The sequence below is a fragment of the Rhagoletis pomonella genome, unplaced genomic scaffold (assembly GCF_013731165.1).
Source record: "Rhagoletis pomonella isolate Grant_MI unplaced genomic scaffold, Rhpom_1.0 Rhpom_scaffold_01137, whole genome shotgun sequence".
In the NCBI taxonomy this organism is placed as follows: domain Eukaryota; kingdom Metazoa; phylum Arthropoda; class Insecta; order Diptera; family Tephritidae; genus Rhagoletis; species Rhagoletis pomonella.
This window is the reverse complement of record NW_023459691.1, coordinates 28155-51095: the sequence shown is the minus strand read 5'-3', so window position 1 is coordinate 51095 and position 22941 is coordinate 28155. Positions and strand designations below refer to the sequence as shown.

Here is a 22941-nt window from a genome sequence, read left to right as displayed (position 1 = left end):
TGTTAACACAAATTTTAGTTTTGTATTACCAAACTATGAAAAAGCATCTGCGACGTGCAGACTGAAAACGTATTTGAACGAAAAACCCGCCCAGCAAAAATCTATTTAAAGTAAACAAGCCCCCCGCTGCATCCCTTTTTCAGTAGTTTCGAACTAGTTCAAAATGCGCCTGATGAGATCTAGTTCGTTCTGCATCCCTTTTTCTATAGTTTTGAACCAGTTCTAAATTCGTCATTTTAGATATAGATTTCTAAAATTGTTTTTTAAAAGTACCACACATCGCTGCTTTTGAACTGGTGGCGATCTAGTTACTATCGGACGGTTCGTTTTTGTCGATAAAGATCTAGTACGGAACTACAAATTTGGTTCACCAGTTCGGGGTTTCCCTACAGGGCCGTGCTGTGGTGTTGATGGATATTCAACATTAAAAAGAAAATTTATATGTCTGAGTGTAGCTGAGTGCGCAAAGATGCTTGCCACAAGTTGTTGATGTCCGGAGACGATCGGGTTCGAATTCCACTGCAGGCAACATGCACATTAATTTTTTTCTTTAGTTTTTGTCTTGATTATTCACTTCACGGATGCTTTTTCAGTACGAACGCGGTCATTTTAATATGCGCGTAATTGAATTGAATATTTACCAATATACAGTACTTTCGTTGACGTTTATAGTAAGATCAATCATGTTTCTATTTGATTTTAATATTTTTTCCCCTCAGTGTATGCACGAGGAAGTTTTTTTCTTAAGTTTTTCGTTCAAGGTCCATTACGTTGTGGCAGCAAGTTTGAGTTAACCGTTTTTCCTTCCAGCTTTTAAATCATTACGGCTTTCAATTACGCGTGAAGCGCACCAGCAAACACTTACTTTCACACTGACACCTACAATCATGCGTTGTAATTTTCCACTATCAGTTTTTGGAAAAACAACGATCGATGATACTAACTGACAGCTGAGACGGCATCCATAGGTCGTGCGTATGTATAAGGAAATAAATACACTGTAAAAAAATTATGGAGCATTTCGGAGGTGTTCATGAAATGCATAGAAAATAAAAGGCGAAAGAAAAGATAAAAATTATGATATATGCACTAAGAAATAAGTAAAATAAAGAGCTTTCAGATGTATGCTTTTCATACATAATATCTTATCAATTCCTTACCACAGAAAGTGAAAACACATAACTCCAAATTGTTGATAGACATTTTTAGAAATTTCTGATTACGCACGCAGGCGTATTATACGAGTACATATGTATTAGATGCTCTTACCCACTGATAACCTCAAAATTCGAACCAAACATGTAAATAAATTATGATTGTTGCTATAATATAATATGTATCATAACTGTACGTTAATTTCTATTTTTCGCGGATTATTTCTTGTGATTTCTGATTTCTAATTATCATTTTTATTTTTGCTTACAACACGAGTATTTGTGCTCTTCACTGCTTATCAGTTAAGCGTCAAAGTGAGAGTAAGTTTTCTGAATCTATGTAATTGAATTGGGTGCGCAGCTTCAATTAGGTCTGTGGTTCTGCAGAGCTAGCGATTAGCCAGTGACTTTAAGTCGGGTTGGAATATTGCTAACAAGCGCTCATACATTTTTGATTTTTACTTCTTACTCAATTGTTTAAAAAACACAATAGTGAGATGGCAAATATTTTGTTTGAGCTCGGAGCCTTAAAACGCATTTAAAGTTTAGCGTTCTCACTCTTTGTTGTTGTGATCTTGAAGAAAAATTAAACTAATCTTAGTTTTCTCCAAAACAATTTTCATACCAAATAGCGTTCAGAAAGTTTGTGTTATCAGTTTAATGCGGAATATAATCCAGTGATAATTCGACAGCGTAGTTTGTGCATTGATTTCAAAAGTCAGTAAACATTATTCAGAATCCGGCTTTTACGTAGAAAGGTTTAAATTTTGTTCACCTACTATGAAATTAATTGTTTGTGCGCACATGGAAACGGTCAAGATTGCTTCTACTGTGATAAAGTGGAAATTGTGCAAATAAAAAATATTAATAAATAAATAAAAGTAAATAAATAAATAATAACAAGCTCTAAATTTCTAAAAAAAAATCTATTTCTTCTTTTTGCAAATAAATAAAACAAAAACAAACAAATATAAAAATCCTTGTAGCTGCTTACTAAATACTGAGATCGTTGTGTAGATATAAAGGTAAAACAATATTTTTAAGTTATCTTCAGGAAATTTTACCAAAAAATTATATATAGATACATACATATTAGAGGTACACGCCGCCGAGCCACGCCGCCGCCGCCGCCGCCAATTTTTGTCATTCCTCACGCGCCGCCGCCGAGTTACGAAAATATCGGCGTGGCGGCGGCGGCGTTCGGCGCCTAAGGAATTTTGTACAAAATTATCATGATGACATTGAAATACATCGTTTGAAGGAACTAAATACTACTCGTTTAAAACACACAATTTTTCGAAATGAAAATTACTTTTTAAAGGAGTTTTTTTTTGCATAATTTGGGCCACAAAGAGCGTAACTCAGAAAAAACATAGTAACATATTTTTCGATCGAAAGCGTTTATTGCAGTTAAATTAGGGTCGAATACTGGTAATCTAACGATTTTTTCTGCAGTAGACAACTCTTTCCAATACTACAACAACAATAAAGTTACAACACATCAAAAACTTTAACGCCAATATCTCATAAAGCAGTTTTAACCGAAGCAGCTTCGGTTCATCTAGCTCATTCCATCTAACTCCTCAATTATTAGAGATAAAACAAAGACAAGTTGATTTTCCTAAGTATTTTTTTTTGTGTATTTGAAACAGACTTTAAATAAAGAGCAAACACTTTTTTTTGCTAATTTTTACATTCGTAAGTTATTTTATTCTGGGGTCCCACATACGTATACAAGTAGTAGGTGGCTGTGTGAAAATTACGTTAGCATTCCTTAATGTTGGTCAAACCCCAGGAAGGTGGTTTTGCTCCCTCGCATCGCAACGTTTTCTACAAAGGGTTTAAGTTCCCCTTTTTGGTAAAAGTTAGTATTATTTTTCATTACATTCGGTTTTCCTTAGAAAAATTTGGCACTTAATATTTTGGTGGACATTTTAACCATCTATAGGGTTGCCAGATTTTGAAACGGAGAAAGGAGTACATTTATATTTTCGATAGAAAAAAAGCAGTACATGACATAGAAAAAGAGTACAATTTTTTTAATTTTTTGTGCAATTTATTGTTACAAATTACCATTAATTAGGTACAAACAAACAAAGATATCTTAGAAATCTTTTTCAAAGCAACAATATATGTGAAAAATAAACAACTATATGGTTTGGCTTTCTAATAGGGACGATTGTTAAAGAGATGGTGATCGAAGGGAGAGTGGACGTGGCACCTTTTCCGACCTTTTTGGAGAGGGCATGAACCGCCATTGACAAAAATGTTACTCCCGACCACCTAGGGCCCCTACGGGACCCCTTACAAAAATTGCCAAAAGCCACAATTTTCACTTGCGACCACAGTATTTTTGCGTAGAATTCGGTTCTCAATGACCGCCCTTATAGGAAAGTTTCCCCAACTAAAAATCTAAAAACTACAAAAGAATTCCTTCTTCCTGAATGTATGACCATTTTTTTTAATTTAAGCCTTATAATTAATTTAATATTTTTCTGATTTTTATACCCGAGCGTCCTGCCCCTAAGGCTATGCTTACACCTTTTCACTATCACACTTAACTTTGCTTACTAAGTAGTGTTTGCCACAATATGAATGGCAAAGTACAGTTCTTTATAGATTTTGTGTTTTTTTTTTTTGTTAACTTTGTAAATATTTTACCTTAATTTTATTAATTGGTTTTAAAATTTTAATCCTGATTTGTATTTGCCAGCTTTGGGAGATAAGTACATGCGGCACGAACCTCTTTTTCAGGTGTATTTTTTCTTAGATTTTGTATAAAAAAAAGAAAAAAAAACCTGTATAGGGTTGGTCGAATGAATGCCCTCCTAGTCACCAGTTTCTAGCCTTTTCGATTGCTGAGTATGAGGCCTTATGTTGGACAAAAGACGGGGTATAAAGGACCCAAATGGGGGAAATTAGCCTATGGTTACAGAAGATATGTAGTAAAGTAACCGGTAAACCCAAATGAGGGGTAAAATTTAAAAACAAATTAATAAAATTGAAGTAAACTCTGTGGACAAATAACAATAAACTACTTTTTCGCAACAAAAAAAACTGTGCAACCGATATTATTTTACACCCTGTATATGATAAAATATTAATAGCTGGAAAAAGGAGTAGAAAAGAAGTACAAAGCTAATAAAGGAGTACATTTCCAGATATTTTTTTTTGGGAGTATAAGGGAGTACATTGCAATAAAAAGGAGTACGTTTACTCCTAAAAGCAGTACGTCTGGCAACCCTAACCATCTATAAGCAATTTTTTTAAACAGGGGGTCAAAAAGACCCATTATGGTTCGAGTTTATGGGTTAAACTTTTGGAAAAAAGTAGACCAACCTTTTTTTCAATATGTAATCCGCCAAAAATCGTAAGAACTCCGTAATTTAACACAACGGTTGATAAGAATATTGCAAAAATTTATTGATAGCGACATAAATTATGCCAATAACTTAACTTTTAAAATTTTTTATTTCTTTGAATTTAAATAGTACATACGGATCTGTCCTGCAGAAAAAAATTATCAATTAATAAAAAATAACCCAGTTGTAGTTAGCTTTTTTGCGGGATTTCTATAAAATATATAACTTGTAGTTAACTACAAAAAGATAGCTTGAAACTAGTTGACAAGTAATGCAGGAGTAATGAAGGAGATTGTTTTCATTAAACGCGTTTTGACAAACGCGTTGAGGACAAGTAAAAGGAAGATCGGAATTTCATATTATCATTTTGAAGTTATGTCTGACGGAGTTCGAATATGGGACCACCTACAGCAGAATATGAAAACAAATATGAAATTTAATAAAGTAAATAAAAATAAAAAGTAAATAAAATAAAATAAAAAAAAAATATTTTGTTTTTCCTATTGATATTTTATGTCCAAAAGTAGTTAGTTACAAGTTAGTCACATCTAATGCAGATGTAAACCCTTGACTATTTCGCGGCCATCGCCATGGAAATATAGTTAGCTTTCGTCAAAGAAAATATACAGATAATAAGTGAATTTTAGCTCCTTCCTAATCAACTTAAAGTTAGCTTATAGTTAGATACATTTCCTGCAGGGTGTATATGTATATATATACCTCAGACCTTCTTCTGTTCGTCCATCGTAATTTAAACTTAAAACTAGTTCAATGAATAAATTAAATAGAATTATAATCTGAATTGGCATGGTGAATGCCTAACGCTGACGAGATGACATGATAAGATTAGTAGCCTAATGGCTCTTTGGAATCTACCTCATGGGCAGTAGCGCCGGCGTTTCTTTTTGAAGTTGACCACACCGCCGCCGCAAGGCCTGTCATATGTATGTAAAATTGGCCGCTGTGGTGTAGTAGTAAGCAGTGCGCGCTTCCACTCCGCAACGCCTGGGTCCAAGTCCTGGTCAAAGCAACATCGCAAAAAAATATAGAAAAAAGGTTTTTTTCTTAACAGCGGTCGTCCCACGGCAGGCAATAGCAAACCTCCGAGTGCATTTCTGCCATGAACAACAGCTTCTCATAAAAATACAATGGCCGTTCGGAGTCGGCGTAAAATTGTAGATCCCTCCGCTTTGTGTGACAACATTAAGACGCACGCCACAAGTCGGAGGAGAAGCTCGGCCACACACTAATGTGTAAGCGCCAATCTATTATTATTATTTTATAAAAAGAACTCTTTAAATGAAATTTAAAAAAATCAAACATTTTTCTCCAAAAATTTAAACTTTTTAATCTACATATATCTTTTCAAGGGATTGTTGTTAGTATAAATTTTGAGTAAAATTAGCGTTCTTAAATTTCGAAATATCGAAGTTTCAAGCATTTCTGAAATTTACCGTTATAGAAAAGTGGGCTAATTTTTTTCAGATTTCAATCATTTTCAACGTTTTGCTTTTATGTGGCAAGCACAATAATCATACCGAGTTTGGTACAAATTGATCGAACGGATACTCATATATGGTCATAAGTGGGCTGGGTCCCGCCCATTTTCCAAAATTTTATTATAAGCGTATTTTTGCTAAAGAATTATTGCAAACATCAACTTTGAATACATTAGCTTCAGTATTTACTGATTTATCGAAGCTTTCGAATTTCTATAAATTACCGTTATATGGGATGTGGGTTTGGTTAGTGTCCGATTTATAAAATTTCCAGCCGTTTGGTATACTTTGTCAGGACCAACTGTGCCAAGTTTGATATAAATTGGTGGAGCGGTTCTCAAGATATACACATGTAAGTGGGCTTGGCTACGCCCTTTTTCCAAAAAATTTATAATATTCTCATTTTTCGCTTAAAAGTTATTGTAATGGTGCATTTACATGGTATTAATCTGTTCATAAGCCGTATGAATTATCCTATAAAAGAAGCACCAACTCTATGAAGAAATGAATGAAAGCGATATATGTTTAACAATTTTGACTTATATATTTGGCAAGTATTTTTTTGTAAACCACAATTTTTTTGTTATTTTAAGGCCTTATGGAAAATTTTAACAGAAATATTAACAAAAACCAACAAAACCAACAACCACATGATCTAGTGAATTGCAGCGGAAGAGCTGCGCTTGATTTTAGTTGGCTTAACAAGTGAAATAGTGGAAATAAGCAACAAGAATTAACAAGGCGAACTTAGCATAGTGCGTAGGCAACTGGCTGAGCCAGTGGGATCGTCGGTTCGAATCCTACTGAAAGAAGTCTGATGAGGAAATGTGGTGATTTCCGAAATAGCTATCACTTCTACCATTTTTTCAATTTATTGTTGCTTTTCCACAATAATTTTCATCAAAAAACGGTCTCAAGCTCAATAAAATTTGTTGAATGTAAACAAATAAAATAGAATTATTTTTTGCTTGCTTCGAAACTAAAAGCTTTTTTTTTTTGTTAAATGTGCTTTAAAAGGGACCTACTTCAATAAAGCCTTGTGGATTGCTATTTTTCCATATTTGTAATGCTTCCATTTAAACATCTTTCTGGAAAAACAGTTTTTTGTTCAGAATTGCTTGTTTACGAAACGTTTGGCATAAGTTTAAATCATAGCGATGCCCTTTTCTTCCGTTTCTCAATGGATTTTTTTTACTTGAAAAGGCACCAAAATATGTAAGCAATACTTCTACAAATCGTCGTTTAAAGTACAAAACCGCGCATCAAGAAAATGCAAAACCTCGTAAGTGAGCTTGCCTAAATTTTATAGGAGAGTGTAAAACTTTTCCTAATTAAAAAGGGTTCTCTCTCTTAAACTTAATTGCCTGAGGGCTTGATGCCCGAAGCTTCCTTCCGGTGACAAAATATCTTTTTTGGCACAAATTTCAGTTTCGAGGTTTTGCAGAACCACGACAAAGGACAGTTTTACGCCGACTCCGAGCGGCAATTGTATTTTTATGAGAAGCTGTTTCCATCAGAGAATACACTCGGAGGTTTACTATTACCAACAGAGGGGCAACCGCTATTAGAAAAAATGCTCCACAGCAGCCGCCACTTTACATATCGATGGCTGAGTAGAAGATCGACCTATCTCGGCAGCCAGTTCGAAAACGCCCATCTGTGTAGAGCGCATAGGAAAGCTGCTCTGAATAGCAAAAAAAAAATTTTAGTCGGATTTACTAGAGCGCGTCAGATTAAGGGCCAATTTCAAATGAATATTTAAATGGCACTTAAGTTTAATTGTGGATTGTTGTTTAAATGCCATTTTACTTTCGTTGGGTTTCGGATCAACTTTGTTTAAATATGCCCAACAATTGGCAGCACTACTGCATGTTCCTTGAAATTGCTGTTGCATTTGCTTGTTTGTTTACATTTTGTGCTGAACAGCTGATTGTTTTTTGGTGGGATTGATTAAACAACCTACCAATCAATCTTGGTTGTTTGGTACAAACACAGGGTTGCATATCTCATATTTAAATTGCCAATATTGGCCATTTAAGTGCAGATTAAATGTATGATCTGAAAATGAATAGTAGAAGTTAATCAATTATCTCTACTTGGGCCTAAGGAATGGTGGGTTAATTAAATAAATGCTGAAGTGTCGATTTCAATAATCTGACGATTTGATCGTGAGGCAAGGGATTGGGAGGGTCGCAAACTTGCAAACGTAAAACGTTACGTTACGTATATGTATATACGGTTATGGTTATGGTATGTTACCACTAATCGGGCCTTATTTCAATTGTCTACTGCGGCCCATCCAAAGGAAGTCTGATGACAAACAAAAAATTACTTCTACCTTTATGAATTGTTGTTGTTTTACCAAAAGAAATTTTCATAAAAATGGCTATAAGCTCTACACATACAAGATTTTAGAAAATTAGTCTGCCGAATAGTACTAGCAGAGGTTGCTTTGGGCAAAGATCGTTATTATCTGCATATGTCAATCAAGCACTAAGTTATTTACAGTTATAGGCTTACATATGCAGAGAGACACGTGTGAGTGAACTAGACATTTTACAATGCCAGTCACGATGCAGTCGCATGTTTATGGTATTGCACAATTGGCATACGGCTTCAGTTGTTCATATATAGCCTTTCTAGATATAAATCAAGAAAAATACGAAAAATTTGCGTAATCGGTTGATTTTAACGCATAGCTCCCATGCAAACCTAACCTCGAAAAAGCCTTAAAAACGCTAGTATTTATATTTATTAGTATATAGAAGAAGTTTTCAGGTAATTGCAGCTCAAATGGATTAGATCCTGGGCATATAAATAATTGGTGCTATATCACGACACCAAGATCGTTGACGAAAAAAAAGCCGCAGTCGAATGAATTAAATATTAAACGGTCAAAAATGTCAGTTTCTTTAAATTAAATAATTACATATGTGACCTGGTCTACGGAAAGGGAGCTTAGGTGTCAAAAAATCAATTTTCACTTTTTGGTTGATTCGGATGGAAGATGAGATGATTTTCACTTTTAACAGCTTTTTCACAGACAACTTTTTTCGCACGTAAGCTCCCTTTTCGTAGACCAGGTCACATATGTAATTATTTAATTTAAAGAAACTGACATTTTTGACCGTTTAATATTTAATTCATTCGACTGCGGCTTTTTTTTCGTCAACGATCTTGGTGTCGTGATATAGCACCAATTATTTATATGTCAAGCGTTATACAAGGTTAGCATTAATATCACCGATGACATTTAAATCTTAGGTGGATTTTTATATCAGAATCTCATTTTTGTGAAAAGTGCAGATAGAGGGTATAATTGAATATAAGCCCTCGATATGTAATTATAAATAATAAAAAAAGTATATTGAAAAACCCCTTAACCCTCAACAATATCAAATTGAGACCTGTATAGTATTTTTGGTTCTTTTTGGTTTCAATGCAACAACGAAAAATATTTCAAAGTAACAACGAAATCTATCATTTAGATTAGATGATTAATGAGGAAAAATATATACTCGAGAGTTTCATGTTAATGGCTAAATAGCACCATCCTGAAGGGGGATGGAATTTTGACCGCGGGAATTAAGGCCGCCTTCTTATTTGTTTGGCGGCCTATTTTCATTTTTTGATTGCGGCCTAACTTCACTTGCCAAAATAAATTATTTCCGCGCGGCCTAATTTCTTTTTTTCATCGCGGCCTAATGTCACCTGCCAAATGAATTATGCCCGCGCGGCCTAATTTTATTTTTTGATCGTTTTTCATTGGCACAATTGAATTATCCGCATAAAATCACAAATAAATTTTATTTTCCATTTGGTCGACAAATCAAACCACAAAATAAAGAAAGGTGTTCTTCTTCGGCAACACAGAAAGGAGAATTCTACTTAGTGAGGGTTATAATCACTGAGCGCGGCCGATGGCCGCCTACGCAGAAAGGTGTTCTCTATATGTATATCAAATTAAAGGTAATAACTTGTACTTTCTAAATAATATAAATTTCATTAGCATTAATTGTGCATTTCTTTTGGAAAAGTTTATTTATAAAATTTTTTTTTGGGTTTTTTTGCTTATGCCCCCGTGGCCTAGTTTCATTTTTTCATCGCGGCGTAATTTCCCTAATCAAAATGAATTATGCCCGTTCGGCCTAATTTCATTTTTGGATCGTGGTCTTAATACCCGCGGCCATAATTCACGGAGCCCGCCCTGAGGACACCTTTTTTTGAGTTTAATATAGTGGCATATTAAATAACATGACATATGGGTATTTCCATACGTCACATACTTGCCAGTCGTACGCTTCAATGAGATACAAACAATGAAACACATTTGTTTTCTTTTACGTTTTACGTACCCTTTTATAGCGCATAATTAGCTCTATATTTAGCTGAAAAACGTAAACAATCGAACCGCATGGTCCTTAAATATAAACAATTAAAGAGAGTGTCGTTACAAGACAAAAAAGCTGATTTTTGCTTTTCTTACAAAATCGCAAAACTCTGTGAATTGTGGGCTTTCCATAAAACTTGTTTTAATATGGTTTGGAGTAGAGATGGGCACGGGCCGGAATATTTGCTGTCAGCACGAACTCGTGCGGTCCTGGGCGTTCAGTAAAATTTCATAAAAGCACGAAAAGGCACGAAAAGGCCCGTTGCTAATACTAAAAATTTAGATGAGCTTTTGTTTTTATACAAAACATAATAGTACATATTTAAAAATCTTTTGATAAGAGAAAAGCAAAAAAAGAAATATTTGGAAACCGATAGAAAATATATGATACTTAGTAGTTTTGTTTACATACATATCTGTACATAAAATACCTTCCACTTTTTCTACTTCCCAGAAAATATATTATAAAAATATAATAATAATAATAAAATTTGATGTAAAATATTGATTCGGCCCGTGCCTATCTCTGGTTTGGAGTAATTCTAGTTTTTTTTAGAGTTTTTTTTGAATTAATGCAACTGGTTTACATGTTGCTTTTACAACCCCAAGTGTGAAACGTTACGTGACGTGGCGTCACATGACATAAATTTCCATCGTTATATTTTTGTTAATATTTCTTTTAAATGAATTTTTAACGCAAATAAAACATGCATTTTAGGGCGAATAACTTCAGCGCCAATTCAGAGTAAATTTTTAGGAAATTTACGATTTATTATGTTTCAACTGCATACGCCAAATTCGAAAAAAATCGGACCATAAATACGGGTTTTCAAAATATCTCGACCTTGGCGCCACCTAGCAAGACCATTTTACGCAAAAATTTGTCTACTTACATAGCCCGTATATATTAAAAAAAAAACAGACATATGCATACAGACATATTTGTTTTAATTTTTTTATATATACGTATATATGTACATACCAGGGATGTTGCGAATATTTACCTTCGCATTCGTTATGGGAATGATTAGCATCATTTTACACATTCGCATTCGCATCAAATGATACGAATGTTTTGCAAATCTTGTAAAACCATCACAAATATAATTTTTTTCGCTCATGTTCCGTTGTACGCCGCGACGCACAGTGGGACGTCCCCATATAAGCTGCCGCCGAAAGTAGAAACCGTACTAGAAATTCGCTGAAATTTCGTATATGCGTTGTTCGGCACTTAGGAATGAAGAAATGTGGAAAATAATAAAATTCAACGCACTACCACGCCCACAGCTCTTGTGGGCGGAAATAGTAAATGTTATCCGATTTTGATAAAATTCAGGGCATATGCTGGTTTTAACGAGAAAAGCTTGAATCTCAAAGATCGTCAAAATCGGTTTACATTATCGTCCAGTAATTCTAGAAAAACAGGCGCAAATTAAAAAAAAAAATCTTTCTGATGAAATGCGGTTTGCCCTGGTCGTCTAAGCCAAAATTTTCCAACTTGGCAGATAATAAAGAATTTTTTATTACGGTGCCCACCTCCTACACAACCTTTTTGCCTCCAATTATTAAATTTTATGAATTTTGGAGAAAATGAACAGGCACATTTATTTTATTTCTAAAGGAGTTCCTATTTCTTCATTTTAAAAATGACAAAACGAAAACATTTACAATACCTGCATACTAAATTATGTGCACGATATGTATTTACACTGAAACTTTCAATTTTAACTACATTTTATACAAAAAAAGCTGAGCTGAGGCAAGCAGGACTCTTGCCATCGAAAACGGATCTCGTCCAGAGGGGCTGAATGTTGTTTGTGATTAATAGATTGGCGAGTCATTCTTTCATTTCCACTTTATATCGCATATTATTCATTTTATGTACATATCAGAGTCTTTCCTTTCAGCTCTACAATACAAATTCAATAAATTTTACAGGAGGTGGGTCTATAAAAGGAACTATTTGAGATATGACACGCATATTTAATGTTTACTTATCCAAAGCATAATTTACCTCGCTTCCTAGGTCCTTTTTAAATATCCCTTTTTAAAGTAAGCACTCAAAAAATTTTACACTCACAAAATTATGTAGAATTTCAAGGTAAACTGTTTTATACATTTCAAAAGATTTATAAAAATGTTAAGCAATGTTTGACCCCAGATATATTCAAAAACTGCTCATTAATCAGATTGGTTTTTTTTTATATATCTGTACAAGTAGAAAAAAGTAATTCAAATTACTTGCGACAAAATCAAAATTGTTTCTTACAAATTTATTTTTTCGCATTGCTACTACTTTAAGCTCGTGTCATGATTGCAAATTTTTATCAAAAATTATTTTTGGTTTGAGTTAGCTGGATATTTTGCTATGCATCTGCGTAATTACTTATTCAGAATTCGCTAATCCGTTTTAACTACTTTTGGCCGCTGTAGTCCCATAGTGCGACGTAGATATATGTATGTATATCGTCGTTTAAAGTACAAAACTCACACAAGCTCCTGGCTCAACCCTTATCCAATCGTCTTGAAGTATACTAGCCAGAAATGCGATTGCTTTATAAAAAAGAAACCCCCTATGCAACTTCAGATACGCGGTTTTGCATTTTGTTTATACGCGGTTTTGTACTTTAAACGGCGATATGTATGTACGTATGTTTTAAATACGTAACAAGTTGGCCAAATGTCTTCTTATACTGCATCCGTTTCAGTTGAACTTTTGTTTCCGAGGGGTCAATGCAATAATATAATACGAAGACATATCTACTGGCTTGTTGATTGTCTAATTCCTCAATTTCCAACGATTCTCTATTAGTGTACAAGAACTCACTCATACTTGGCAATGATCCCGAAGCCAATTTATGCCATCTTGATACGATATGTCTACTACTTCAGATATGTATTAACTGCTGTCAAGGTTCGTCGGTCTCTTAAATTCACTTGGACTTGTTGACCAATCTACTTATGTTAATAATGAAGCATTTCAATAAGATTTAGAGACATTGTCAAGAATATAATTATGCCTATACTGCCTCGACCTCCAACAGAATTCTAAGGGCAGTTGATGCAGATTCACATTAAGCGCATCGGTAGGACGTGACTTAATTGCTCCTTTAGCACCTGTATAAGCTGCTCGCTGAACGCTGTTTAGTTTTTTGGTGTAGTATTTCTTGTCCAGCGCTGGTCTCATAATGGCTGTATAAATTCAAATGCCCACTTTTGACTTAAGTCTCGAATTTCTACTGAATATCCTTTTACATTTATTATAGGGCCAAGTGATTTATAGGGTGAAAAATTATTTATTTATTATTTATAATTTTATTTTTTTATCTACCATGGAGTCCAGCAACTCCTATGAGTGCCCATTTTGGTTCATATCGTTGTCCTCTGATCGCCGTGAGGGAAGTTAATACTGATCACGTTTTCTTAATAGACTTCCTTCACCTGTATTTGTTCATATACTGGTATTATCCTCTCTTCTAATGAGACTTGCTTAAAGCAATGAAAACTTTGTTTGTCTAGTGCAGATTTTAAAAGTAAAGTATTATACACAGTCAGTTTGTTTGGGTGACTTTTTCGATTTTGTAGTATGGGGAGTCCATTTCTGCACTTATATTTTTCTTAAAACTTCCACCAGAGGCCGCAAGATTTAAAATGGTTTCTGGTAGAAGTGACCCGCCCTGATGTTCATCCATAATATTCATACATATTTGTTCCGATAGTATTAAAAAAATATCCTTTATACAACATTTACTTCTTTTCAGGCTCGTTCCGAGGGTGTACAACATATAGTTCCTGTAAACCGAACACAGATAGCGAGAATGGCTTTTGATTTTGTTGCGGGTTGTCTTGGTGGTGAGTTGAAAAAGCAAATAAAAAGATAGACTTCACAACGAGACTACGATAGACCCATAATGCAAGGCTCACTACGCTCTGATTGACCCCTGAGTTGTAGCTAGAGAAGTATTTAGAACGTTCCAACAGCAGAGCCCGTGAACGAGAAGAAACCAAGCGAGCGGAGTATACATAATTTCTTTCAGTGGGGCTTGCCGCTATTTCAGCTTTTATGATTAGAAAAAGATGTCGAAAACTCCGAACTGGTTGATTGGGGACCTTAAATTACCAGGGCTCTTTTATTATTTATTCGTTAGGTTACTCAATGGTTATCTAATCGGTATTATTTGCCCGCGTACTCATATGTAGCGGCAAGCTTCCTTCTCTTCCTTGAACGACTTTAACATTGTCCTCCGAGTAGAAATACTTAGATGTCGTTTTATATACCAAACTGAGCTGGAAGGCAAGCGTCGAGATAGACTACACAGCTTTTTACACATGCAAAAAGATATTCCTACGGTGCACAGTGGGGCAAAAAAGGTTGCTGTGAACAAATGGATTTCGAGAGCTTAAATATGAACCGACTTCAAATTTCTTTTTTTTTTAATAAGATATAATTAAATTTCGCGTCAATCTATCCGTGCCGCTTTTTTTAGAAAAGGTCTAATTTTTTATTTATTTATGTTGAAAAATGAAAGAAACAAAATTTTTACGTTTGAATGCTTCCACTTTTTTGGAAAATACTTGAAATTAATTTCAAATGCCTGCAATTATTTAAAAAAAATTCTCACATTGGAATGTGTATGTCATGCGAGAAATTCAGTTTGTACGGGAGGAGCCACGTCCCCTTTTTCAATAACTCCAATTTTTTCCCATGAGTTTGGCGTTGATATTATATATCTCTGTACTAAGTTGCAGCACTCTACGATGAATACTTCAAGAGATATGTTGTGTGACAACTTCAGTTTGTATGGGAGGTGCCACGCCCCCTTGATATATCGAAATTGCTTTTCATCTATTATCATCCTTGGACAGTCCGGAGTCGATGTCCAAAATTTCAAAGATATCGGTAGAGCTGATCTCGAGATTTACGAACAGAAAAAAAAACCAAAGAAACGGCTTTGAAAAGAAATACGTTTTGTAATTAAATGTATCCTATAGGAAAATATTTATGAATATTTTTTTTAAAGTAATTTCAAATATTTTCCAAAAAAGTGGAAGCATTCAAACGTAAAAATTTTGTTTCTTTCATTTTTCAACATAAATAAATAAAAAAATAGAGCTTTAAAAAAAATCGCCACGGATAAATCGACGACAAATTTAATTTTCGCTTATTTAAAAAAAAAAAAGTTACATGAAATTGGTTCATATTTGTGCTCTCAAAATTCATTTGTCTACAGCAATCTTTTTTGCCCCACTGTTCGGAGCGTTAGGAAGTTGACCAGCACTAGAAAAACAATACAATGTCAATCAGACTATGTCTATACTACCTAGATGGATTTCAGGAAAAACTTTCTGCTAAAGTTTATTTCTAGACGTGATTGGATTAAAGGCAGGATAATCGAGGAGAATATATTTGGCCGCATTATGACAAAAAATAATAACGAGGAAAGATATTGTTAGGTTAACAGCCACGATAACGGGCAGCGTTGCCAGGTTGACGTTTTTAACGTCATTTGGACGTTTTTTGTACCCTGTTGACGTTTGGATGTTTTTTGTGTAAAAAATTACGTTTTTTAACCTCTCAGTAATTTTTCTTTGTTACTAAATCTTTTAAGTAGAACTGATTTTGAATTATTTTCTTAATAAATCTTTACAATCTTTGTGTTTTGCTGCAGCTGCTTCCTCCAAAGGTTTTTTTTTTTGGATCCGAGGACTAAGGATCCTTTGTTTAAAGGCTGGTTGTGTAAACACTTGAGGTTACGAGGCTTGCTGTAATGATGGAATTGCACCATAAAAACCAAATCAGGTAGAGCCGATCTATTGCAGCAGGCACGCTCGCAAAAGCATCAAAAAGCTGTGCAGCATAAAACGTCAGAAAAAAGTAGGCGACTTCTTTAAGACTTTATTGAAAATGTACTGAACGCAAAAAAGACTGAAATATTAGGTCCATTCAATAACTTTTCCAGTAAGTACTTGCAGCGAGAACGTAAAAGAAAAATAGAGAGTAAAATTAAGAGCAAGAGAAAATTTTCAGAAAAAGTTATTGAACGCAAAACTAGTAAAAACTTGCAACTTAAGCCATTTTGACACTTTCTGACGGTTAAGTTTTGGCGCGCAATTTTCTTTTTAATTGGGAATAGTTCATAAGTCATAAAAGTAAAAATATATACAATAGTTTTAAATTTTTTATCCATATTTTCATTTCACTAATTATGTTTCATCAAATCATCCTCTTAAACAGTTTGTTTACATTTGAGTTTGAAACGTAACCTTACTTTTGGACTTCTGCAAATTCCTGCTAGTAAAATTTTTACTTGCAAGAATTTGCAGCTCTCTCGGGTTGTTACGCTCTCGAATTCGCTCCCTCTTGCAAATAGTTTGGGTAATTGAATGCATTTTCAGTAAAAACTTGCAAGTACTAGTAACAATTCGTAAGAATTTTTTGATATTGAATGGACCTATTGCTATGCTCCTTCTTAGCATAATGTAATTTAGCATTTTCGACAACCGATCCCCTACCCAAATTTCTACAAGAAAAAAAAATTAGTAAAAAACAACGCGATTATTTAGCCCCTTTAAACTTACACATTGTTGCCCTGAAATTTAATGGGCTAAAAAACCCGAATAGAAAGTTAAAAATCTAGCTGAAAATTTGCAGATTGTTTATAATTTTTGCACAATTTTTGCGGATTTATATTTTGTTTGTTAATTACCTTGGCTTTTATGGAAAAATAATAAACATTAAATAAACGAAAGAGAAACAGCCAAAATCGATCAAAATGTTGATGACTTAATCAGCTGATCACAAGTGTATGTATAAAATGATTTTTATATTAACGATCTCAAACCAGTTTACAATGAGTTTTAAATGTGCTCTGTCGAAATGATATTTTAATATGCCTTACGTACATATCGAGCCCTAACCGCCAAAATAACGTAAGCGACATTTTTTTTTTCAAAATTTTCTTTTTGATGCAGAAATGTATCTAGATGCTCTAGGAATTAACACAATAAAAGTTTAAATAAGAACACTTTTTTGTACATTCATTTGAAAAAGACGTTTTTGGGTAGGAAATTACGATTTTTTAGACCAAGAGGGACGTTTTCTCATGCTGAAGACCTGGCAACACTGATAACGGGCATTGGCCATTGCCGAACATGCGGCCGTACAACCCCCGGTGCCGTAGCGGCAAGCTAGAGGAAAGTAAGGAAACGATGCTCTCAGCAATAACTGGGTCCTGGGCATGACCAACCAAAGACTTTGGAGCTATGGACTCCACTAGGGACTAGACGATTCTTAATGACTTAACTTTCATTTCATCTACGGTTGATTTCTTAAGTTTAGGCAATCATCTACACAGGTCTTCTTCGTATTTATTAGGGAAGCTGACAGTATCTTAATAATTAACGGATTATTTATCTTCAATAAAGCTCTAATAAATAATATTCTTCTTTCAACTTTTTTAGGATGTGCAGGCGTTTTAGTCGGTCATCCATTCGACACAGTTAAGGTTCACTTACAAATGCAAGATGTTAAAAATCCGGTATACCGGGGTACATTCCACTGCATATCAACTTTAATTCGAACCGATGGTGTGGGCAGTTTATATCGAGGCATGTCCAGCCCACTGATGGGCATTAGTGTTGTAAATGCCATTGTCTTCGGTGTTTATGGCAATGTACAACGTCAAATGCCGGAGCATAATACATTACATTCACATTTACTAGCCGGTGCGGTCTCTGGCTTTGCACAAAGTATCGCCTGTTCGCCAATGGAATTAGCTAAGACGCGTATGCAACTTCAACATCTGAATCCGAAAGCACCTCAATTTCAAAGTCCATTCAAATGTATAAGGCATATAATAGCTACAGACGGGTTTAAGGGAGCATTTCGTGGATTGGGTATGACAGCGCTGAGGGATGTACCAGGTATGTACATAAATTTTCTATTCACAAATATAAAAAAATACATTTTCACCACAATTTCTTCACAGGTTTCTCCGCATACTTCGTCAGCTATGAGTGGTTAATGTCGTTGAGAGAAAAGCCAAACGTGGCGCATGCTCTTATTGCCGGCGGCTTGGCCGGAATTGCCTCCTGGCTCGTGTGCTACCCCATAGATGTGATCAAAACTTTATTGCAGGCAGACGGAATGCATTCAGCGCCAGTGTATAAGGGGGCCTGGAACTGCGCGGTAAAGAATTATCAAAAGGATGGTTTACGCTTCTTTTTCCGCGGATTCACATCGACCATAATAAGAGCATTCCCAGCGAACGCAGCCTGCTTCTATGTGGTTGCGTGGATTTTGGGTTTGGCAAAGCATACCAGCTTGAATGTGGAATTACAAACAGCAGATCCATTGGCCATCGCAAGTGTGCATATAGCAGTGGATATGCCACTCTCCTATCTGCATAAGTACGAAAGAGAGCGGCAGGAAGTACGCGAGAAACGTTCGACTATGGTGAGAATATTGCAGACATTGGGTGCATTCAATGAAGCTGTTTGTCAATCTGATATTGAAGAGCTGGCATCCGAATTCTATCCCGAAAATGATAATGATTTTAAATATTATGTGTTCGAGGATGAACGTTTGACAGTGAAAGAACATTTTGATGATAAGGATTAATGTTATATGGTTCGTAATACTTAGCTGACTAAATGTATGTATGTACGAGTGATATGTATGGATGTATGTTTAAAGAACACACTTGGACATACATAACTGTGCATATACAAATACTTAGTGCTAAAGCATAAAATCGTCGTCTGTAGGTAGGAACTATGTAAATTAATAAATTTGTTTTAAAATAATATTTTAAGTTTTTTATAAAAGAAGGCATTTATGTATATACTTTGGAAGATTTTAGTGAAAAAAAGGGGAAATAAATAAAATAAAATAAATTATTTTAAACTCCAAATCAATACCTTAATAACTTAAACTTTCATTTCGAAAATAATTGTAAAACAAATTTTTTTTTTCGAGTCTTCCTCGATAACGAATGGGAAAATGGATAGTATTCGATTCGAGAACTGGGCTAGGCCATTCTCCAGCAAAACTGAACCTTCGGTATCCAATGCATTTTCCCTTCGTTGTGAATTCGAAATCCAGCCCATTATCGAATTAAAATTTTAATGAGAGAGATGGTCATATAATGCTCTTTGAGGATGAACTGGATTTCACGTTCTCTCTTTTTTTCCAAGCCATCTCGGATGTATTTCCAATATACGTTGGAAAAGTAAAGGTCTAATTATGCATATTTCGCATAGCTTCGCACAGCTAATTGTATCAGTGCAATAAAAATGTAACTTAAGAAAATGTGAAGCGAAATGTAAACTCACAAGATCGCTAAGTTTTTAAAAGTTCTGCTAATTTCTGGCTAATGGAATACATACAAAGTACATAGGAAATTACAGTTTGAAGTTTATGCCAGGGACGTGAACCGGATGAAAAATTTGGTCGGTTCGGTTCAGCGGTTCGAACCGTTTTTGCACTTTTGGATTGGTTCGTCAAATACTTTTTTACATATCTTCTGTAAATATAGGCTGATTTCCCCCATTTGGGTCCTTTATACTCCGTCTTTTGTCCAACATAAGGCCTCATACTCAGCAAACGAAAAGACTCCGAACCGGTGACTAGGAGGGCATTCATACGATCAACCCTTTTTTTCTCTTTTCTTTTATACAAAGTCTAAGAAAAAGTACACCTATAAAAAACGTGAGTGCCGCATGAACTTATCTCCCAAAGCTGGCAAATGCAAATAAGGATTAAAATTTTAAAACTAATTAATAAAATTAATGTAAAGTATTTACAAAGTTAACAAAAAAATACTCTTTTTCGCAACATCTATAAAGGACCCTTTTATTTTTCAAAAAATCTGTGCGACAGTTATTATCTTACGCCCTGTACTTTGCCATTCATATTGTGGCAAACACTACTTAGTAAGCAAAGTTAGAAAGAAAGAGTTTGGAATTCTTTTGTAGAATTTAGTTGGGGAAAATTTCCTATAAGGGCGGTCATGGAAGAGGCGGTGAGCGAAGGGGGAGTAGGCGTGGCACCCCCGACCACATAGGCCCCCTATGGGTCCCTAGGGATGCCTTAGAAAAATCGCCAAATATCACAATTGTGTGCCACGCCCACTCCCCCTTTGATCTCTTTAACGACCGCCCTTATTGGAAAGCCAGCTCATTTAGTTATTTATTTTTAACATTTATTGTTGCTTTGAAAAAGATTTCTAAAAAATCTTTGTTTATTTGTACCTAATTAATGGTAATTTGTAACAATAAATTGCATAAAAAGTAAAAAAAAAAATTGTACTCCTTTTTTAGGTCCTGTGCTGCTTTTTTTTCTATCGAAAATATAAATGTACTCCTTTCTCCGTTTCAAAACCTGGCAACCCTAGGGCAAATCAAGGTTTGGAATGTTATATAATTCCGATGCGTTCTTATTAGCGGAGCTCTCGTATCTACCAGAAAAGCACACTGTGTATTGTTTTTACAATAAAAAACAAAAATGATAGAATACAAGATTGCGCCCATCAGAGAGAATTTTTGAGACGTCGCATTGGTGCAGAAGAAGAAATTTTGCAAGAAAAACGTAAACAAGTGGCACAAGTATGACGTCATACAAACAGCGATTCTGTCACATTCACTGAGAGCGGATGCCACCTTTGTTCTCTATATCATATACAAAAACACTACATGGTATTTCTAAAGTAACACGTTTCGGTTTCTGTGTACATCGAAAATCAAACACATTTTGCAGAGTAATTTTATATATATGTATTTTTTGTATTATTGAATAAATTTCATCGCGAGAAAAACTATCGTCAACATGCTTCCTTCATCCGGCATCGATCCCAGACTCAAACTCAAGACCCAATCACAAGATGAACTTGCGAATCAAGAACTTTTTGTTGACTATCTGAAGTCTCACTAAAGCACTCTGTACACGCATTGAATTTTCCATTAATTAAGTGTTAAAACTCCAGAAAAAAGTGTTCCTTATCAAATGCATCTATCGCCCGCGAGACCATTATACTGCCTAAGTATACTCAAATGTCGCCATACCGTTCACTTCGTAAAAGACAATACCAGCCTTAGGCCCTTTACAAAAATTTCCATTAAAAACTGTTTACGTATGGAAACCGAGCCGATCTAATGTGCATCAACAGCCGGCATGGAAACGAAACTTTCACACTCTGTAATGTTTACAAACACTCTGCTCAAAATATCCAAAGCAACACGTTTCACGTTTTTACACGGATGAATCCAAGCTAAAGAACAGGGTTGGCTACGGAGTTTTTTCTGTAGAATTAGGACTGGAAATATTCAACCGAATCCCGGGGCGCTGCAGCGTTTATCAGGCAGATCTAGCAAAAGAACAGGTGGCTGTGTACCTTAATACACATGCCGTAACGAAGACTACGATTAATATCTTCTCGGACAGCCATCAAATCAATGATATTAGCACGGTCTTCAAGGTCAACTTCACGTGGACAGCAGGACATAGAAATATTGATGAAAATTTCCAAGCCGATGAGCTAACCTCTTCTACTGCATGAAAACAGGAGTAAGATTGGTAACATTGATAACAAATTGATAAGAAAAAACGGAGGAACTGCTCAGCCATTCAAGAGAGGATATTTTGATGGTTATGGCTTATGTAATCGATTATTAACTATTTGGTAGCCACGCTTCGAGACTAGGAGCATTCTCCCATGAATATTTCAGAAGTTGCACAGGTAAGGAAGAAGAAGAAATATTTGAGCACTTCTTCTGTAGCTGTCGCAGAGAGCTTTCTGGGTAACTCTCTTATGGGAGGAATAAAACCACTCCTACACTTCATAAGAGCTAAAAAATGAAAAAAGTCGTTGATTGCCATACGGTGTAGTTGTTGATAGGGGAATCGTTCATGTACATATTTGTCAATGAGAGCCAATTTAATAATACGACTGCTGGTGTCTTCGTCATACCAGTTGTTCCTACGTGGAAAGTAGGAGAAGGAGCCAACCACCTCTTCCGCTGACACAACTACTACATACTTCTACTAACTACTACTTCTAATTATTAACTAATTATACTGGACTGTTATTCTAAGAGTAAACTTTCAAGCTTCATTGGGCCTCATACATAAAATAATGAGCTTAACAGCCTTATTATATATATCGAATGATAGGCGGCTCTGATTTCAAATTTATTACTCTATCGGTTGTCTTCGTCTTGCTTTACGTCGATTATGATTAGTAGGTCGTCTCGATTACGTTTAAACCGGCTGGAATGAAGCCGCCGGACTAATTGTTCCAGCACTCATCTGAGTGTAAGCTCGGACTCGAATTTCAGTACAAATGAGCTTGACCTCACTCCATCAGTGCAAAAAAATTTAGTATGAGCTTGAACTCACTTTTTATGCATGAGTCCTATTACATCTTCAATCAAGTTCTAAAAATTTCGTCTAACGCCCATGTAATTTCTACATTGTGCCGTTTTGCAAACGAGTGCGTTGGATGTTGCATTTTTTTATGATTCCTTCGTCTAACTACACC

General features: G+C 35.2%; 1 protein-coding gene across 2 annotated transcripts; it reads left to right on the top strand.

Moving 5' to 3' along the window:
* Nucleotides 1–1531: 1531 nt before the first annotated feature.
* LOC118751980 (mitochondrial basic amino acids transporter-like) lies at nt 1532–19218 on the top strand. 2 transcript variants are annotated; one of them, XM_036486807.1, is made up of 4 exons: nt 1532–2179; nt 14167–14257; nt 17867–18328; nt 18394–19218. In XM_036486807.1, the coding sequence occupies exons 2-4, from the start codon at nt 14224–14226 to the stop codon at nt 19023–19025; spliced, it is 1128 nt and encodes a 375-aa protein (XP_036342700.1). In that variant the 5' UTR covers nt 1532–2179; nt 14167–14223; the 3' UTR covers nt 19026–19218. The 2 variants fall into 2 exon arrangements, with proteins under 2 accessions (XP_036342700.1, XP_036342701.1); XM_036486808.1 differs by lacking the exon at nt 14167–14257.
* The last annotated feature ends 3723 nt before the right edge of the window (nt 19219–22941 follow it).